The 17354-nt window shown below is 42.9% G+C and overlaps 2 protein-coding genes across 2 annotated transcripts in view; one reads left to right on the top strand and one right to left on the bottom strand.

The window, feature by feature from the left end:
* The window catches only part of tap1 (transporter 1, ATP-binding cassette, sub-family B (MDR/TAP)), a 433854-nt gene that overhangs the window by 105294 nt on the left and 311206 nt on the right, over positions 1–17354 (bottom strand). The window lies entirely within an intron of this gene.
* The window catches only part of ext1a (exostosin glycosyltransferase 1a), a 72024-nt gene continuing 62139 nt past the window's right edge, over positions 7470–17354 (top strand). Inside the window, exon 1 of the mRNA XM_072692421.1 lies at positions 7470–9272. Coding sequence (XP_072548522.1) covers positions 8335–9272 — 938 coding nt within the window. The 5' untranslated portion in view covers positions 7470–8334. The remainder of the gene's footprint in view (positions 9273–17354) is intronic.

Here is a 17354-nt window from a genome sequence, read left to right as displayed (position 1 = left end):
GGACACTGTGCTGCTATAAAGGCCTTAACACACCTAGTGCAGTTTACAATATAGGTCCAAATGTTTGTGGACACCCCTTTTAATGAATGCATTCAGCTACATCACATTGCACCCATTGTAGACACAGATGTGCAAATGCACACACACACACACACACACACAGTTCGTCTAATCCCTGTACTGCCAATAGAATAGTACCCTCTGGAGTAGATAAACATGAACCTATTGACACCATGCTGCCTAATGCCAGGTGTGGGCTAGAGGGGTATAAAGCCCCCCAGCAGCATCGAGCTGTAGAGCAGTGAATGAACTGTGTTCTCTGGAGTGATGGTTGGTGGTGCTCCATCAAGTACTTTTTTAATGAGTTGGGGAGTTAGTTGGGGATGATGAGGTGGTGTGGTGATCATCATCCAACATCCTGACTTTACTTATTCTTACTGCAATCAAATCCTCACAGCAATGCTCCTCTACTCTAGTCTCTAATCTAGTCCAAAGCCTTATCCAACATAAGCAGGACAAAGTTATTTTAATCCCCTTGATTTACTAAGAAACAATGAAAGAGCAGGTGTCCCAATACTTTTGTCCATATAGTGTATTTGTGGTTGGTGTAGCTTAGTGATTAACTACACTGTACCAATAGTCCACCCATGTAACCTGATTCACATGTAGGCAACTCTGGATAAGAGGGTCAGATAAATGCCATTAATGAAAATGCTAAGCTAATAGCTAAGTACATTTAGAGGCATTAGTAAAATGCATCTCACCCGGAATAGTCAGGTTGGAAATAGGTTCCCCATGGACGTCATTAAGTCCCCAGTGTTCTGCTTTTTAAAAAACGTCCACTGACTTTCATAACCTGTCCCTGACAGACTGGCTCATTTACAGGGTTACATGCAAAAAGAATAAAGTCATTGTTCAGCAGGTCAAATTCCACAGAGTTCACATAGAAGGACAAGACAAGGGACATGGAAGTGAAAGGACTGAATGAAAAATTATTAAACAAACAAAATAAAAATAAAAAATGGAAAGAAAAACTTACAAAAAATTACAGAACAAATATAAAAAATACAATAATTATACAATAAATACAAATAAACAGAAAGTAAGCGGATACATGATTTACACGGCCTCATTTAAATATGTCCATGGAGGGGACCAGATCTTTCAGAATTACACTGACTATTTTTAGACAGCTGGGTGGTGACTAGCATATCACCAACAAACTTTGTATGTCCTTCAAAGTGATTTGTATTTCTTTATTGGCAACCTTATTAATTTATAATGGAAGTCAATGTAAAACATTTTTTTCCTAAATCACTTTGAAGCAAATAATTTGAGCAAAAATAGAGAGGCAAGGTTTTTATGCAAATATCTCTCTCTCTCTCTCTGGTCTCTCTATATACATATACATATACATATATATTCACATTTCTTCACACTTTCAAAACATATTAACAAATTAAATTTAAAATTAAGTATAAAAATATTAATAATTAAATTATCATATATATATAATTCACATGTCCTAAGCAAATTAACAAATTAAGTTTAAATTATTTAAAGTATTTAAATATTAATAATTAGTTAAAAAGGCCTAGAGGTTAGAGGTTCAGGATAGGTTAGTATTAAGTAATATTAACTAGACACTTTTAAGACAATTTAAGTATATTTCTTTTGAGAAAACTAAAATGTTTCGAGTAAAATATCAGTTTGTATAAAAATGTGCAAATATGATTCAAATTTTAGTAAAGAGGACTTTTCCTGATTTGAATTAGGTCAATAAGGCAAAAAATGTTAAAAATGGAAATACAAGGTTTTTGCGTGACAGCAACGCTATTATTTTTTTATTATTATTATTTTTTTTAGCAGGTTTAATAAGCAAACTTCACCACCAGGCATGCTGTGACGGCTTGCCTGTATTTGGGGTTAGAGGAATGCCTGGGTACGTTTCTGTAGAACGGAGCTTTTCCTCGCCAGACTCGAAAGACTTTGTTTACATCTTAACCATTTACTTATGCAGGAATTTGGAAAGTTTGCTGGAATTTACCTTTAAACTAATGGGTACAGACAGTAATGCTTTAAATCTCTATTATCTTGTTAAGTGTGAAGCATGGTGCCACAGTGGTTGGACAGAGTAGCTGAATTTAGACACGGCCAATGACCAAATAAAGCATTTCATAACACAGATGGCCAGAAGTTTTACTTTACAGAGTAAACAAGTGCTGCAAAATGAGTTATACTGCTTTTGGACGCGCTGGTTATAGTTTTAAGACCCTTAAATGACCATAAAACCTCCTGGCAGTTTCCTGCATACCTAAAAATGTCAGGGTTTTTCCACACGTTTCCCACTCATCATGACTTGATGAGGGAAATTTCAAATTCTGAAATTCCCATTCCTTTAGCTATGTCTGCATGGGAAGCATTTAAGATTCAAATACATTAAAGCTGTTTCTTGAAAAGCAAGTCTGAGAGCATTCAGCACGAGCCCCCAGCCGGCGGATGAAAGACATGGAGAGAGGGTGAAGGAATGCTGGGTAGAAAGAAGAGGAGGTAAGGGCTGGGCTTTGATCACTGGCCCGTGGTAGCGGTGGCAGACACACACGGCTCCGCAGCTTCCGAGGAACGCGGCCTCAAATTCCTTTTTGCTCTCCCTCTGTCTCCAATCCTGCCCCACAAACCCTCTACTGCTGTCTCACGTCTCAGCAGCTGCGAAAACAATCCACGAGACAGGTCTGTGGCCACCTGCTGAAAGGTTGTGTTGGGCTGGCGTCCACTTATTTCTGTGCCATTGTCTTCTTCTGGACTTTCGGAGCAAACTGAAGGCGTCAGTGTTTTACTTCCTGTATCAGTTTGTTGAAACAAGTGACTTGGGGCAGTGGTGGCTCAGCGGTTAGAGCGCCGGGATATCGATAACAGGGTTGTGGGTTCGATTCCCGGGTTTGGCAAGCTGCCACTGTTGGGCCCTTGAGCAAGGCCCTTTACCCTCTCTGCTCCCCGGGCGCTGGATGTGTGTACTCACTGCTCCTAGCTCACGTGTGTGTGTGTGTGTGTGTGTGTGTGTGTTCACTACCACAGATGGGTTAAATGCAGAGGACACATTTTGCTGTACAGTGACAAATACGTGCACCTTTGTCCAGCAGTAACCATTGTGCACTGATGAACCTGGCTAGTGCAAGTAAAATGCATTCATAAGAAGAGGTGTCCACAAACTTTTGGACATATAGTGCCGCGAAATTCAGTTCCGCTGCATCTGGAACTCCGTCTTAGAATTTTTTCCTTAATTATGTAGCCATGGCAACGACCTTCCCTGTTGGTTGCCGTGGCAACATACTTAGCCGAAAAGATTCCGAACTCCTTCGATCAAAATTTCTACCACCGTACGTTGGCCATTTTTCTCCGAAAGTAAAGTGGAATTCACTCGTGGTTTTTCGGCATTACCATCTCCCACAATGCACTGGTAATTTCTAGTGAACAGCGTAGCTCACTACATGAGCTGAATGTGGACCAGAATGCACTGCGAGTCTCTTTGTTAGTAAGCAATAGCCAGTGTTGTACAAAATTGAGGCCAACGTAGCCGTTAATGTAGTTACAAGCCACTGGACTTCGCGAATTTCAGATATTTGGCCTACCCATGTAGGTCATTAACAGTAGGCGTAGGTTGCTCAGCAACACAAGGCGTCTATCAGCTTTAATTCAGAATTCAGTTCGTGTGTGTACGAAGCTTTGAACACGGCTTAGCCAATCACGTGTTGAGACACATGTTGACCAGTGCTGACTGTGCATGTTGATGTCGAGGACGTGCCCAAATTTGTTGACTTAGTGTTTCTACTGCAACTTAGTGAACTGATAGTCCCGCCTTCTAGAGGGCAAAATTAATGAGAGGGTAGGGAGCCATTTCAGTCACAGCCTCTGATTGGCTACATTCTACCATTCCCACTCCTCACTAAGCCCCGCCTTCACAGGTACTAAGGGTGGATATCCACCTTATGTTCCAGGAGCAACTTTCAAGAGTTTCATTTAGTCTCAAACTGAGACCACTGATCATAAAGTAGCTTACTGTGCTAAGCTAACATGCCAACAGGCTATTTAACGCTGTTTAGAGCAGAGCTAATTAGCATTAGCTTCCCAACACAACACAAAAAGATTGGAGTGCTACAGGGCATCATATCAAAACATCCACCCAAATGTCCCTACATCTGCTTATACCAGAACATCCTCACCTAGAGGAATAGCTCAGTTATGAGGCTGCAGTGAGGGGGACGCATCAGGTGTTTGTGAGGCTAATGGGTAAGTCCTTAGCCTAAGTGCTAACCCACATGCGACTGATGCTTCCGTTTCACCAGAGCTTCATAACCGAGCCATTTCTTTGGCTAAGGATGTTCTGGTGTTGGTTTCCCCTCCGCAAAGTAGGACTAGCTGACCCTTTTCTCTCCCCAGTAGGTGGGGCTGGTGGAGGAGCGATGAAATGTGATTGGTTAATGTAATTTTCCCCCGCCCACTGATTCATGCATTGTGCTAAATGGCGAGGGAAGACGGATAGTCATCTTACCAACCTAGAGAGAGCACTCAAGCGAAACCACAAACCGCACATATTGATAACATTGCTAGTGACCCCTACGACCTCTAATCTTGTGAGTGTCTTGTGTTATCACATCCTCTTAATGTATCTGAATGTGTGTTATTGAGTCAACAACCTAAACGCAAGATATTATATATAATTACGAGGTTAATAAGGACATCTACCATCAAATTAATCACCTTCCCCTCTCCAAAAAGCTGTAATTATGATGTGAATATTGTCCAGTAGTGCTAGCAGTGATATAGGCTGGATGTAAGACAGTACCCAGATATACACTGGGTGGACGAAAGTATTGGGACACCTGCTTTAAACACATTCATTAAAAAGAGTTAATTCTGCTTTTGCTGGAGTGAATGTCTCTACTGTCCAGGCAAGAAGGCTTTCTACTAGATTTTGTAGCATTGCTGTGAGGATTTGATTGCATTCGGCAGCAAGAGTGTTCAGGATGAGAGAGGTCAGGATGTTGGATGATGATCAGCACCCTACTTCATCATCCCCGACTCCCCAACTCATCCCAAAAGCTATTGGATGGAGCACCAACCATCATTCCAGAGAGCACTGGAGCTCCACCGTTCCACAGTTCAATGCTGGGGGGCTTTATACCCCTCTAGCCCACGTCTGGCATTAGACTGCATGGTGCCCATAGGCTCATGCTTGTCTGCTCCTGAGAGTCCTATTCTACTGGCAGTACTTCTCTACAGGGACTAGACAAGCTGTGTGAGTGTGTGTGTGTGTGTATGTATGTCAGCAGATGGGTGCAACTTAAAGTAGCTGAATGCATTCATAAGAAGAGGTGTCCACAAACTTTTGGACATATAGTGTGCAATTTGAGTAATGCGAGTTTCAGACACAGTGGATTCAGCACAGCTTTGGCCTCGTGTTTTTATGGAGGTCGGAACCTAAACTTTAAAAGAGAACATCAAAAGAGAACATCAAACGAGGTCTCGGAACAGACGGCTAGAACACAAGCTGTAGTAAAACTGTATTTTTGTTCTGAAGAAGTCTCCATAGAAACCCTGATTCTTTAACCCATTCAGACCCATGCCACGTTCTAGAGCAGGGGTGAGGAACTGAGAGCCGAGGTTTGACGGTTTCTCTGCTCTAACAGAGCTGCTAAACCTGGCAAGTTACGGGTAAGCTGAATCAGGTGTTCTTGAGCAGGAAAACCACAAACCTGCATGGCCTTAGGGTTGGAGTTCCCCCACCCCTGTTCCAAGGACATAGACAGTCAAGCAGAAATGTTCACTAAAGGTGTGCATCAGTAGCGGGCAGCACAGCGGTCTCCAACTCCTTTCTCTGTTGTACATCCAGCTGACACTCCCTAAATCCAGGTGGTGACTTATCCCAGACCTGATTTGCTAATCAAGATTCTCTGAATATTCACCTTGTATTTAATTACACACACTGTATTCTCTTTATTGTTTTTCTTATATATTTAAGTTAATATTTTTATACACTGTACTCTTTACAGTATATATATATATATATATATATATATATATATATATATATATATCCTTTAATTTGCACCTCTACCTGTCCGGCAGCCGTTTTAATCCAAGCATATCATCAAACAAAGCTGAGTTAGCTGAATTTGCAGACTATCAATGGCATAAAGTCCCAACAGCAATGTGAAAGACTAGTGTAGAGCCGGCCGAGACATGAAAGCTGTGATTGACAGTCAAGCTTATTTCACCTTAGTGATTTCTGAATGCTCTCAAAGTTCAAATATTAGTGCTGTGTTTAAATCTGAATAATAATTCCTGCTATGTAGAAAGGGAAGGTCAGTAATTCTCTCTATTCATCTCTATTTTATTTCCTTTTATTTTACCTTTTTTTTGTTTCTGATCTTTATTTTTTAACAACTATGACCAGACAGCTTTCAAAACATAGTGTTTGACTATGTATACAAAAGACTTTTAAATAATAATAATGATAAAAATGATAATGATAATAATAATAATAGTACTAATAACAATAACAATACTATTACAATACTGCTGTTAATAACAATACTAATATTAATAACAATAAGAAGAATAACACCACTACTACTACTACTAACATACTATTAACAATTACAATACTACTACTACAACTATTATTATTATTATTATTATTATTACTATGTTGTATTTTTAATATATTTTTTGTTTTAATAGTAAAAAAGTATTTTTTTCCTGTCACGTCTTCCAACTATTCCAATAAAGCTGTAATAAAGTTGAATATTTTTAAAAATAAATGTATTACCCATATCCATCTGTGGTAGTGAACACACACACACACACACACACTAGTGAACTAGGGGCAGTAAGTACACACACCCCCAGAGTGGTGGGCAGCCAACTCCAGCACCCGGGGAGCAGAGAGGGTAAAGGGCCTTGCTCAAGGGCCCAACAGCGGCAGCTTGCCGAGCCCGGGAATCGAACCCACAACCCTGTTATCGATAGTACTAATAACAATAACAATACTATTACAATACTGTAGTTAATAACAATAATAATATTAATAATAAGAAGAATAACACTACTACTAATAATAGTAATAATAATAATAATTATTATTATTATGTTTTATGTATTTTAATATTTTAATATTTAATAATTTTTGTATTATTTGCATGTCACGTCTTCTGACTATCCCAATAAATAAAATAAAGCTGTAATAAAGTGTAATATTTGTATATATTTTTTTATTATTTATTTGTTTTGACTTCTGCGCGCAATCAAAGGGTTAACCGTCCTGTTTTGTGATTGGCCAGCGCGCAAGTCCCGCCCCACCTTCGCGGACGTGACGGTGACCAATCGGCAGGCTCGCTGCGCCTGTGGAGGGGCGCGTGACGTCACCGGCCGTCGTGTGGGGATTGGAATGCAACGCGGAGACGAAGCGAGCGGCTGCAGCTCGGTCACATTTCCCCTCCGTGCGGAGTTCAGGGACCGGGTTCCGGCCCGGCGCCGACGCTCACTTTCGCCTCCGACACGCGCGTGGAAGTGTACGGACTACTTGCGGTCTGAGAGTGCAGTTGAAGGCGCTGGAAAGTCCGTAGGTTCCGTAGAGGCGAGTGAGTAACGTTAGCCGCTCGTGCTCCACTAACTGCCCGCACCGAGTGTTGTTTTCAGGCGCGTGTAGAAATGCAGGGATTTGTCCGGCTGTCTCGCGCCGGCCTCTCGGCGACGGTATGAACGTGGACGTTGTTATGCCGTAGCTAGGAGGTAAGTAGTGGAGGCTTACGGTGTTAGCTCCCACTGTCTGGCCCGTGAGAACCTGCTGAGGAACCTGCTGAGGAACCTGCTGAGGAACCTGCTGAGGAACCTTAGGACCACCATGTAACGTTTCTAAGGGAAGTTAGCCCCTAGTTCCTATCAGATTTGCTTTCGGAGAGACTCTCCTAGCACCCTTAAATCACACACACACACACACACACCTGGTTTACTAGACACTGCGAGGTCGAAGTCCACTGGAGCACCTCCTGCTCCTATTGGCTCCTTCCTGCCCCGTTCCCGGACTCCCTTGCTTAACCGTTCAAGTGGAGAGAGGTAAGTTAGATGGTCCACAACAGTCGCCCACATGCTCTGGCTTGGGGAACGGGCTTGGAAGACCAAGAAGAAGGAGAACGACAACGACGACGACGTAAGAAACCACTTCTTGCAGGCTGGAGGAACATGGCCCTGCTGCCCGGCTCGGGGCGGTGAGTCCCAAACTTGGTGGCGAGTCGGATTTCTCGGCCAAGCCCTCAGGGCCGGACCGGAGGACCCATGCAGGCCAAAAAGCGCTACCTGATTCTGGTCTCCGCCGGCGCCTGCCTCGTTCTTCTGCTCTGCCTCGGTGGGCTTCCGGTGCCGGCTTCCAGGGGGAGCCAGGGCCGACGTGATGGCCGCCGTCCCGGGACCCACTGGCCCCGCTTCGCTGAGCACCTGCAGCCTTTCGTTCCTTGGGACCAGACTGAAAGCGAGGGCTACGGTGCTCACATGTCACCGAGGCAGAAGAGGGAGGCCAACTCGGGCCTTTACAAGGGCAGGCGCTGCCGGATGGACTCGTGCTTTGACTTTTCTCAGTGCGAGAAGAACGGCTTCAAAGTTTACGTGTACCCCCAGCAAAAGGGGGACAAAATCTCAGAGAGCTACCAGAGCATCTTGGCTTCGATCGAGGCCTCCAGGTTCTACACGTCTGACCCGGGGCAGGCGTGCTTGTTCGTGCTGAGCCTGGACACCCTGGACCGGGACCAGCTGTCGCCTCAGTACGTGCACAACTTGAAGGCGAAGGTCCAGAGCTTGAGTCTGTGGAACGGAGGCCGCAACCACCTCATATTCAACCTGTACTCGGGGACGTGGCCGGACTACACGGAGGATTTGGGGTTTGACATCGGTCAGGCCATGCTGGCCAAGGCGAGCATCGGCACGGAGAACTTTAGGCCCAACTTTGACGTGTCCATTCCTCTTTTTTCTAAAGACCACCCAAGGACCGGAGGGGAGAGGGGATATTTAAAGTACAACTCCATCCCCCCTTTTAGGAAATACATGCTGGTGTTTAAGGGCAAGCGATACCTGACTGGCATCGGGTCGGACACCCGAAACGCCCTGTACCACGTCCACAACTCTGAGGACGTGGTTCTGCTCACAACGTGCAAGCACGGCAAAGACTGGCAGAAACACAAGGATGCCCGCTGCGACAAGGACAACGCTGAATATGACCGGTAAGTTGGCTCAGCTGTAGTGTTGCAGGAGCCCGAGTTAGATCTAGCATCGGTACGAGGCAAACGGGCACCCTTACGGCACCCTTCCGGTTTCGTGGATGCGGGTCAGCGTGCTGTCGTATTGATTCATAGGCCGACCGTAAGTGAAGAACTGAAAGTTAATCTGGTGATACATCAGGCAGCTACAGTCTGTGCTGCTCTGCCATCAGCCAGTTCTTTGAAATGCTCATGAAACATTCACCAGTAGAGCAGAGTAGAGCCCCCCAAACAAATCTGTTGCCTTTAATAGGGAGCTGAAATGTGAACGCTACCATAAACAATGCAGTTTCTGAAGGCTCAGTCAATATTTTTAGAAGATTGCTTACAGCAGACTTATAGGTTAACCCCAGCATGCAAAAACCTTGCAGCTCATTTTCCCCCATTTTCTGTTTTTTGACTTAATTGACTTCATTTGACTGAACGAACCAATCAAAATTCTCCAAAATCATCCAAATAACATGTTTTCGTTGACTTACATTTACGTTTATAGCATTTAGTAGACGCTCTTATCCTGAAAACGATGTACAGATTACAGTGTTGGGCCAATGAAGTGTTAGGAGTCTTACCCAAGGACTCTTATTGGTGTAGCACAGCCACACAGTCACCCAGACTGGGAATCGAACCCCAGTCTCCCACATGGTGTGTAGTAGCTCATTGGCCGGTAGTGTTGTTATCTATTGTGCCACACCAACCACTTTCATTAAAAGCTAAAGTTTGTCCTGTGAAGGAACCCTTTTGGAGATACAAGGTTCATGCATGACCGCGACAATATGGTGTTCACAATCTCAGAAGATGCCCCGGTCCATACAATTTTCCATGACCTACGAGAACCAAGTTAGGCCATATTTAGAGCTCTAACCCTCCGAACCACCGGCCTGCTCTTACTTAAAGCCGCCCCTCACATGACTTTGGTAAGACTACATGACATGCAGGCTTGCCGGTGTTAATTTTACTCCTGCCCAGAGCTGGCCTGGGGTATCAGATGTGGTTCTGACATGAGATCAGAAACTTCGGCTTGTGTGTGAATGGTGTCATTCCTAATTTAACCGGTGTACCCATTTAAGCCCGGCCTCGTATGACTTCCAGATACTGCGCTGGCTTAGTCACAAGCCTGAAAGAGCAAAGTCACCGCCGAAGAAGCCCAGCAACTAGGATTTGTAGATGCTGGAATGGGCTATATGGTGCACTCTTAAAAAAAGAAGGTGCTATAAAGGGTTCTTCGAGGGGTTCTTTTTTATTTTTTAGGTCTAAAGGAGTGGGTGTAAGGCTTTTTCACAGGCGCACAACTTTTGTACAACTGTTTGGATCTGAAAATGGTTCTTCGAGCGATTTCACAAACGATACCTTTGGAGCACCTTTAGTTTCCCGTGCTCTTTAAAAAAATTAAGGTGCTTGTTTGAGGTTCTCAAGGTTCTTTTTTTGGTTTTATAAAGAACCAACCTTTTAGGTTTAACCATGTGGATTTACAGATTCTTCAGACTTACACAAAAATTGGTTATTTATTGAACCAAAATGGTTATTTTGTGCAATCGCTCAAAGAAACCCTTTGTAGCACCTTTGAAGAACCACTTTTGATTCTGTAAAGAACCATTGGAGGTGTGCATGAACCTGCTTTTAAATGTGATTAGATGTGGCTGTAAGGATTCTTTTACCTTTTTAAGGGGTTTCCACTGTCATCTCTTTCAAAAATGCTTTTTTCTTATGGAACCAACAATGGATTTACTATGGAATTGCTCCAAAAAAATTAAAGGTGCTACAAATGATTCTTTGATCGATTTTTGCAGAAGAATCATTTTTAGTTTCATAAATATTTACATTTACATTTACAGCATTTAGCAGATGCTCTTATCCAGAACCAACCCTTGTGGACCCTTGTTTACCCATTTAAAGGTTCTTCACACTTGCATCTCTTGGTTAATTTGGGGTATCGCTCAAAGAACATTGTCGCACCTTTTTTTTATGTAAGTGTGGGCAGTCCTACTGTGTTATTAAACAGATGACCTATAAGGAACCGTAAGGAAAGAACCATAAGAACCTCCTTTTAAATGTGTAAGGGTGTGGATGTAAGAGCTCTTTTACCTTTTTAAGGATTTTCCACTGTCCTCTCTTTCAAAAATGCTTTTTTTTATGGCACCAATAATAGATTTACTATGGAATTGCTCAAAAAACAACAACTTTGGAGCACCTTTAGGTGCCCACACTTAAAAATAAAGGTGCTGCAAATGATTATTTGAGCGATTTTGCAGAAGAATCGTTTTTGGTTTCATAAAGAACCAACCCTTGTGGATGTAAAGGTTCTTTACCCATTTAAAGGTTCTTCACACTTGCATCTCTTGGTTAATTTGGGGTATCGCTCAAAGAACGTTGTAGCACTTTTTTTTTATTTTTATAAGTGTGGGCAGTCTTACTGGGTTATTTAGCAGATGACCTATAAGGAACCGTTAGGGAAGAACCATAAGAAGCTCCTTTAAAGGTATTTTACCTTTTTTAAGGGTTTTCCACTGTCCTCTCTTTCAGAGATCCTTTTTTTATGGAACCAATAATTGATTTACTATGGAATTGCTCAAAAAACCTTTGAAGCACCTTTAGTTGCCCACACTCAAAAAAAAAAAAAGTAAAGGTGCAACAAATGGTTTGTGGAGCGAGTCCATAAAGAACCCACCTTTTGAAGGGTTTATGGTGTGGATGTAATGGTTCTTGACCCACTTAAAGGCTCTTCACACTCATATTTGTCTCAAAAATGGCTCTTTATGGAGTCAAAAATGGTTCTACTGTGCAGTTGCTCAAAGAACCCTTTGTAGCACCCATTTTTGTAAGAGGATGAGCAGTCCTCGTTGCTTTTGGCACTTAGGGGTCAGTAGTGGTGGACAGTATGACGGCTTGCGCTAAATTGGTACAAAACATTTCATAGGTTGAGAATGATCATTACTTATACAGCTTGTTTACAAACCTTAATAGAGCTGAATATTGAGAGATTTGTGACGTTATATTTGCCGCCATATTGCTCACCCGTAGTTGTTTACCAGCTCTCACTGCCAGGAAGCCGAGAAGCAGAAACACTAAGCCTTTTTGGCACTGGTCAGTCAGCCCAGCTCCTCTGTTTTTAACCTTGCTGAAGCTGACGAACAAACAGCCGTCTGGCTCTGTGTCTCAGAGTGCCGCGGGCCCCGGTTCCCTGCCGTGTTTTCTCTGGGGGCCAGCTAGGCAACTGTGTGCGCCGGACCCGGGGTGCTCTGATGGATTAGCAGGAACAATACCCTTGGTGCCAGTGGGGGACAGCAGGCCTTCCTGCTGTTTGCATAGGCATTTCCCAAACCCCACTCCATCACCGCAGAGTGACTGCGCACTGCGTGACCCCTCGCCCCTGGCGACGTGACCTCAGTCTCAACTCTCCTGCTGATGGGCTGTCATGGGTGACTTACTGAGATGTTCACATGCCACTCAACATAACACATTGTAATGGTACCGAAACACAGCTGTGCATCTGCTAACACATCGCAGCCGTCCTGAGAAGGCCTATCTCCGTTTCTGTCAGGCTCTGACGTGTTCATGTATCACTGTCACGCGAAGAGCTCTCCATGGTCACAGAAGTATCTCCTCATTTTTTTTGCTGGTTTTTTTCTTTTTGATATAATGCGAATCTTTATTGATGAATGGACCAATAGAAATGCTCCAAAATGACATGGGATGATACCTTGTATTACTGATGTCCATTGAAAGTTAACGTCTGTGTTTCTTGACAAAGAACCTGTAGACAAAGGTACCACTAGGAATGCAGATCACGTTGGTATGGGCAGATATCTGCTTGAAAAATACTGGCCTTGGACGGATTGATCTGGATTTCACCATTTCCAACCAATATTTAGGCCGAGCTGGCACCTTACTTTCTTAAACAGGGAGTCAGTTCACCCTTATTCTAATCACCCACTACATTACAACCTCCTCACCAGTGTCATCCCCTAGGCACTTCCCTCGTTCAGTGCTTGGCGGCGTCTAGCTAGAGGGTAGGGATTGGAAATGGCTAATAATTAGTGAAAAATTGGGTCATATCAAAACAGTGCTGCTCCCTTTATGAGGCGTCCTATAGACGTAAGAGCTGGTACGTTAAAAAAGACCCTTTGTGATCCGTTATAGTTACATGTTCATGTAAAAGTCAGCTCTAGGTTAAAGGGTTAACCATGCGCCCAGCTTTTCAGAGTGCACTGCATGCCCCTAAGCTTGCCTATGCACTCGTGCTTTTGTGAGAATGCTCCTGCAGTTCAGCAGCTTTGTGCTCATATATACGAGGGTATTGGAATTACTGTAAAATATGGATTCAGGAACGCGTGGCGACATGCGTCGTCAACTATAAACGCTTATAAACTCCAGCAGTTTGATGAGAAATCTGACTCTTTACAACTGTACGCATTACTGCAGTGAAAACATTCGACTTCGGCGCATACTTGATATGCCCAGACCCAGGTATTGCCAAAAGAACTGTGCACAGCATTGAGCTGTGGAGCAGTGGAAGAACTGTGTTCTGGGCAGTGGTGGCTCAGCGGTTAGAGCTCCGGGCTGTCGATAACAGGGTTGTGGGTTCGATTCCCGGGCTCGGCAAGCTGCCACTGTTGGGCCCTTGAGCAAGGCCCTTTACCCTCTCTGCTCCCCGGGCGCTGGAGTTGGCTGCCCACCGCTCTGGGTGTGTGTGTGTACTCACTGCCCCTAACACATGTGTGTGTGTGTGTGAGTGTGTGTTCACTACCAGATGGGTTAAATGCGGAGGACACATTTCGCTGTACAGTGTACACTGTACAGTGACAAATACGTGCACCTTTACCTTTACCTTTGATGGATGTTGGTGCTTCATCCAGTATGTTTCGGGATGAGGTGTGGTGGTAATCATCCAACATCCTGACCTCACTGAATGCAATCAAATACCCACAGCAATGCTTCAAAATCTAGTAGGAACCCTTCTTCCCTGGACAGTAGAGAGAGTTACTCCAGCAAAAGCAGGGTAAGCTCTTTTTAATATCCTTGATTTCTGAAGAAACAATGAATGAAGGAGCAGGTGTCCCAATACTTTTGTCCAATGTAGCGTTTATGTTTGTGTGAAAGTTACTTGCAATCCATGCACATTCTGCGCATATATATATATATATATATATATATATATATATATATATATATATATATAGTATGTGGTGTATTTTGGTGGCGTGCTAGCATTGAGTGAATATAATTTTCTGCCATGACAGGCTTTTTGCGTCGTGCTCCATGACAATAAAAAATGTATGGCACATTTCAGTGGAAGAGGCAGCTCATTCTGCTCTCATTTCCTCTCTAGCCATGGGCCATTTTTCCCCACTCCTTCTACAAGGACGGCTGCTGAAGTCGTCGTACATGACCGTTCATGTGAATGTGCGATGCTGATGGCTGTGGCGATGAATAATTGATCGCCTGTATTTTATTCATGTTTTTTTTTTTTTTTCTTTCCCTCCTTCTCTTGAAAATTTCGAGTCGTTCATCTTTTATTCATGAGTGCACCAAATCATCTCCATCATTCCTTCCTAGCGCTTTGCCATTGGCAAGGCTACTTTGGAAAAAATTTAGTAATGGTCCTGAGAAACGGCAGACTATTGCTTACTCTCGATTCAGTCCCCAAGCAGTCTGAAACGACGTACCTTCACAAATGGCGAACAGCAGCGAGCTAAAGTGGCTCATGTGGTTTGTATATGGATGTGCTGGACTGCTAGGTGCAGCTTGGTATTACTTTACTGGTTTAACTTGTGGTTTAACTGGTTTGAAATGTATATCCTGCTAACTTCAGAAGGTGGGAATCTCCTGGTCAGGTTATTTTGTCGTCCAGTTTCAGGCTCCTAATGCTGAGTATCAGCTAATTCTGATCCGATCTCTGTGTGTGTATAAATAATGAAGCCCCACAGTTTAGATCAGACGAGCTGCTGATTAATGGGTTCTGTAAAATCTCTTTATTTTAGTATCAGTTTCTATAATCAGACTTTCTGGACTGACTGATTTAGTTTAGTCGAGACTTTTCTTAAAATCACTGTTTTATAGTGTTTAATATCTGATAATCCAGTCTGATCTCCTCCCTGACCAATCTACTTAAAATCACTGTTTTATAGTGTTTAATATCTGATATTCCAGTCTGATCTCCTCCCTGACCAATCTACTTAAAATCACTGTTTTATAGTGTTTAATATCTGATATTCCAGTCTGATCTCCTCCCTGACCAATCTACTTAAAATCACTGTTTTATAGTGTTTAATATCTGATATTCCAGTCTGATCTCCTCCCTGACCAATCTACTTAAAATCACTGTTTTATAGTGTTTAATATCTGATATTCCAGTCTGATCTCCTCCCTGATCAATCTACTTAAAATCACTGTTTTATAGTGTTTAATATCTGATATTCCAGTCTGATCTCCCTGACCAATCTACTTAAAATCACTGTTTTATAGTGTTTAATATCTGATATTCCAGTCTGATCTCCCTGACCAATCTACTTAAAATCACTGTTTTATAGTGTTTAATATCTGATATTCCAGTCTGATCTCCCTGACCAATCTACTTAAAATCACTGTTTTATAGTGTTTAATATCTTATAATCCAGTCTGATCTCCTCCCTGACCAATCAGCTCCCAGCTCCTTTACAACCCTGCAGTCTGATCACTTCGTGTGTGTGTAGTGGTTCACACTCTGGACTGATCTGTTGGTCTTTGTTGACTACTGATGTGAATGAACTGGTTTGTAGTGGGTCAATGTGCTGTTTAGCATTGGCGTAGTTATTAGCCTGAGTAGGAACACCAGGATTATATCCAGTATGAAAATTTTACGAAACGTTTATTGGATTGAAAGCAAATTCAGTGGCTTTTAAGAACGTTTTGCTTGTATTGTGGAAAGTTAGGATTCAGGAAAGTTACAAGCAAGCCTAAAGGTTTTGCATCTGGACGATGGCTATTAAAGAGCAGATTGCCTCCAGGCAGCGGGTGCCAGGTAATTTACAGCTTCTTCTAATTTTTCAGGCTGTCTGATTCTGAGAGCTGTGCATAGGAAAGTTTTGCAAATGATACACCAGTGACAGATTTGTAGAGCATTGGGTTTTGATGGGATTTACAGTGTGGCTCTTAGCTTTTACCCAAATTCCTGTACGAAGGCTTGCATAGGCCGACTACTGCTGTGCCTGAATTGAGCATTGCAGTGTGCTCAGTGTGTGCTTTTAGGCTTTAACCAACATGTAGCAGTTAGCATTTGTGCTCGGACCCATATATATATATATATATATATATATATATATATATATATATATATATATATATATATAATCTGATATTCTAAATGTGTCAGTTTGCTGCCGTTTTCATATAGAATTGCAGTAATTTAGTATTTCTGTAATGGATTACATATCGTGCTTATATTGCTTATCGTGGTTTGAGTTTCTATAAAACTGGCCAGTACACAAGGACACTTTCCATCCAGTTCCGGTCATCATAAAATCTAACCTGTGCACAGGTTTATAACCTCTTCGGCCTCATTTAAACAGCATTGGAAGCTGCTGTGTAAAACACCTTCATGAATCCACCATGCATCTAAATTCCCTTAAACATCAACAATCTCCTCTTAACACTGCCATCCATAATGTAAAGGCTGGACGACAACTAGGCCTATTTTTTTTTGTTCCCCCGAAGCAAGTGTGGTACCAGCAGATGACGGCTGTTGGGTTATGTAATGCTGGATTTGTGCTTGTGCTGCCCTATTAACGCGCCTAATCACCTTAAATGACTCCCAATCCTTTGTGAAGCTGTTGCTTAATTAGGGCCCAGAGGACGTGGCTTACGTGTTCTAACTGACTGGAGGAACTTGCAGTTGGCTGCTGCTTTCCAGCTAGTTTGTCTGTTGAGCTCCTGATTACTCGTTTTGTCACGTTAATTGAACTGACCGGAAAAAAGGTGGTTCTGCACTCGTTGTGCGTCTGTTTGCTGGCCAGAGCTATAGTCCAGACAGCGCAGTCTGTGGTTAAACAGGTGGAAGTAATAGTTTTTTAC

The sequence above is a fragment of the Salminus brasiliensis genome, chromosome 1 (assembly GCF_030463535.1).
Source record: "Salminus brasiliensis chromosome 1, fSalBra1.hap2, whole genome shotgun sequence".
Lineage (NCBI taxonomy): Eukaryota > Metazoa > Chordata > Actinopteri > Characiformes > Bryconidae > Salminus > Salminus brasiliensis.
Note: the sequence above shows the minus strand (reverse complement) of the source record. Positions and strands in the feature narration are given on the sequence as shown.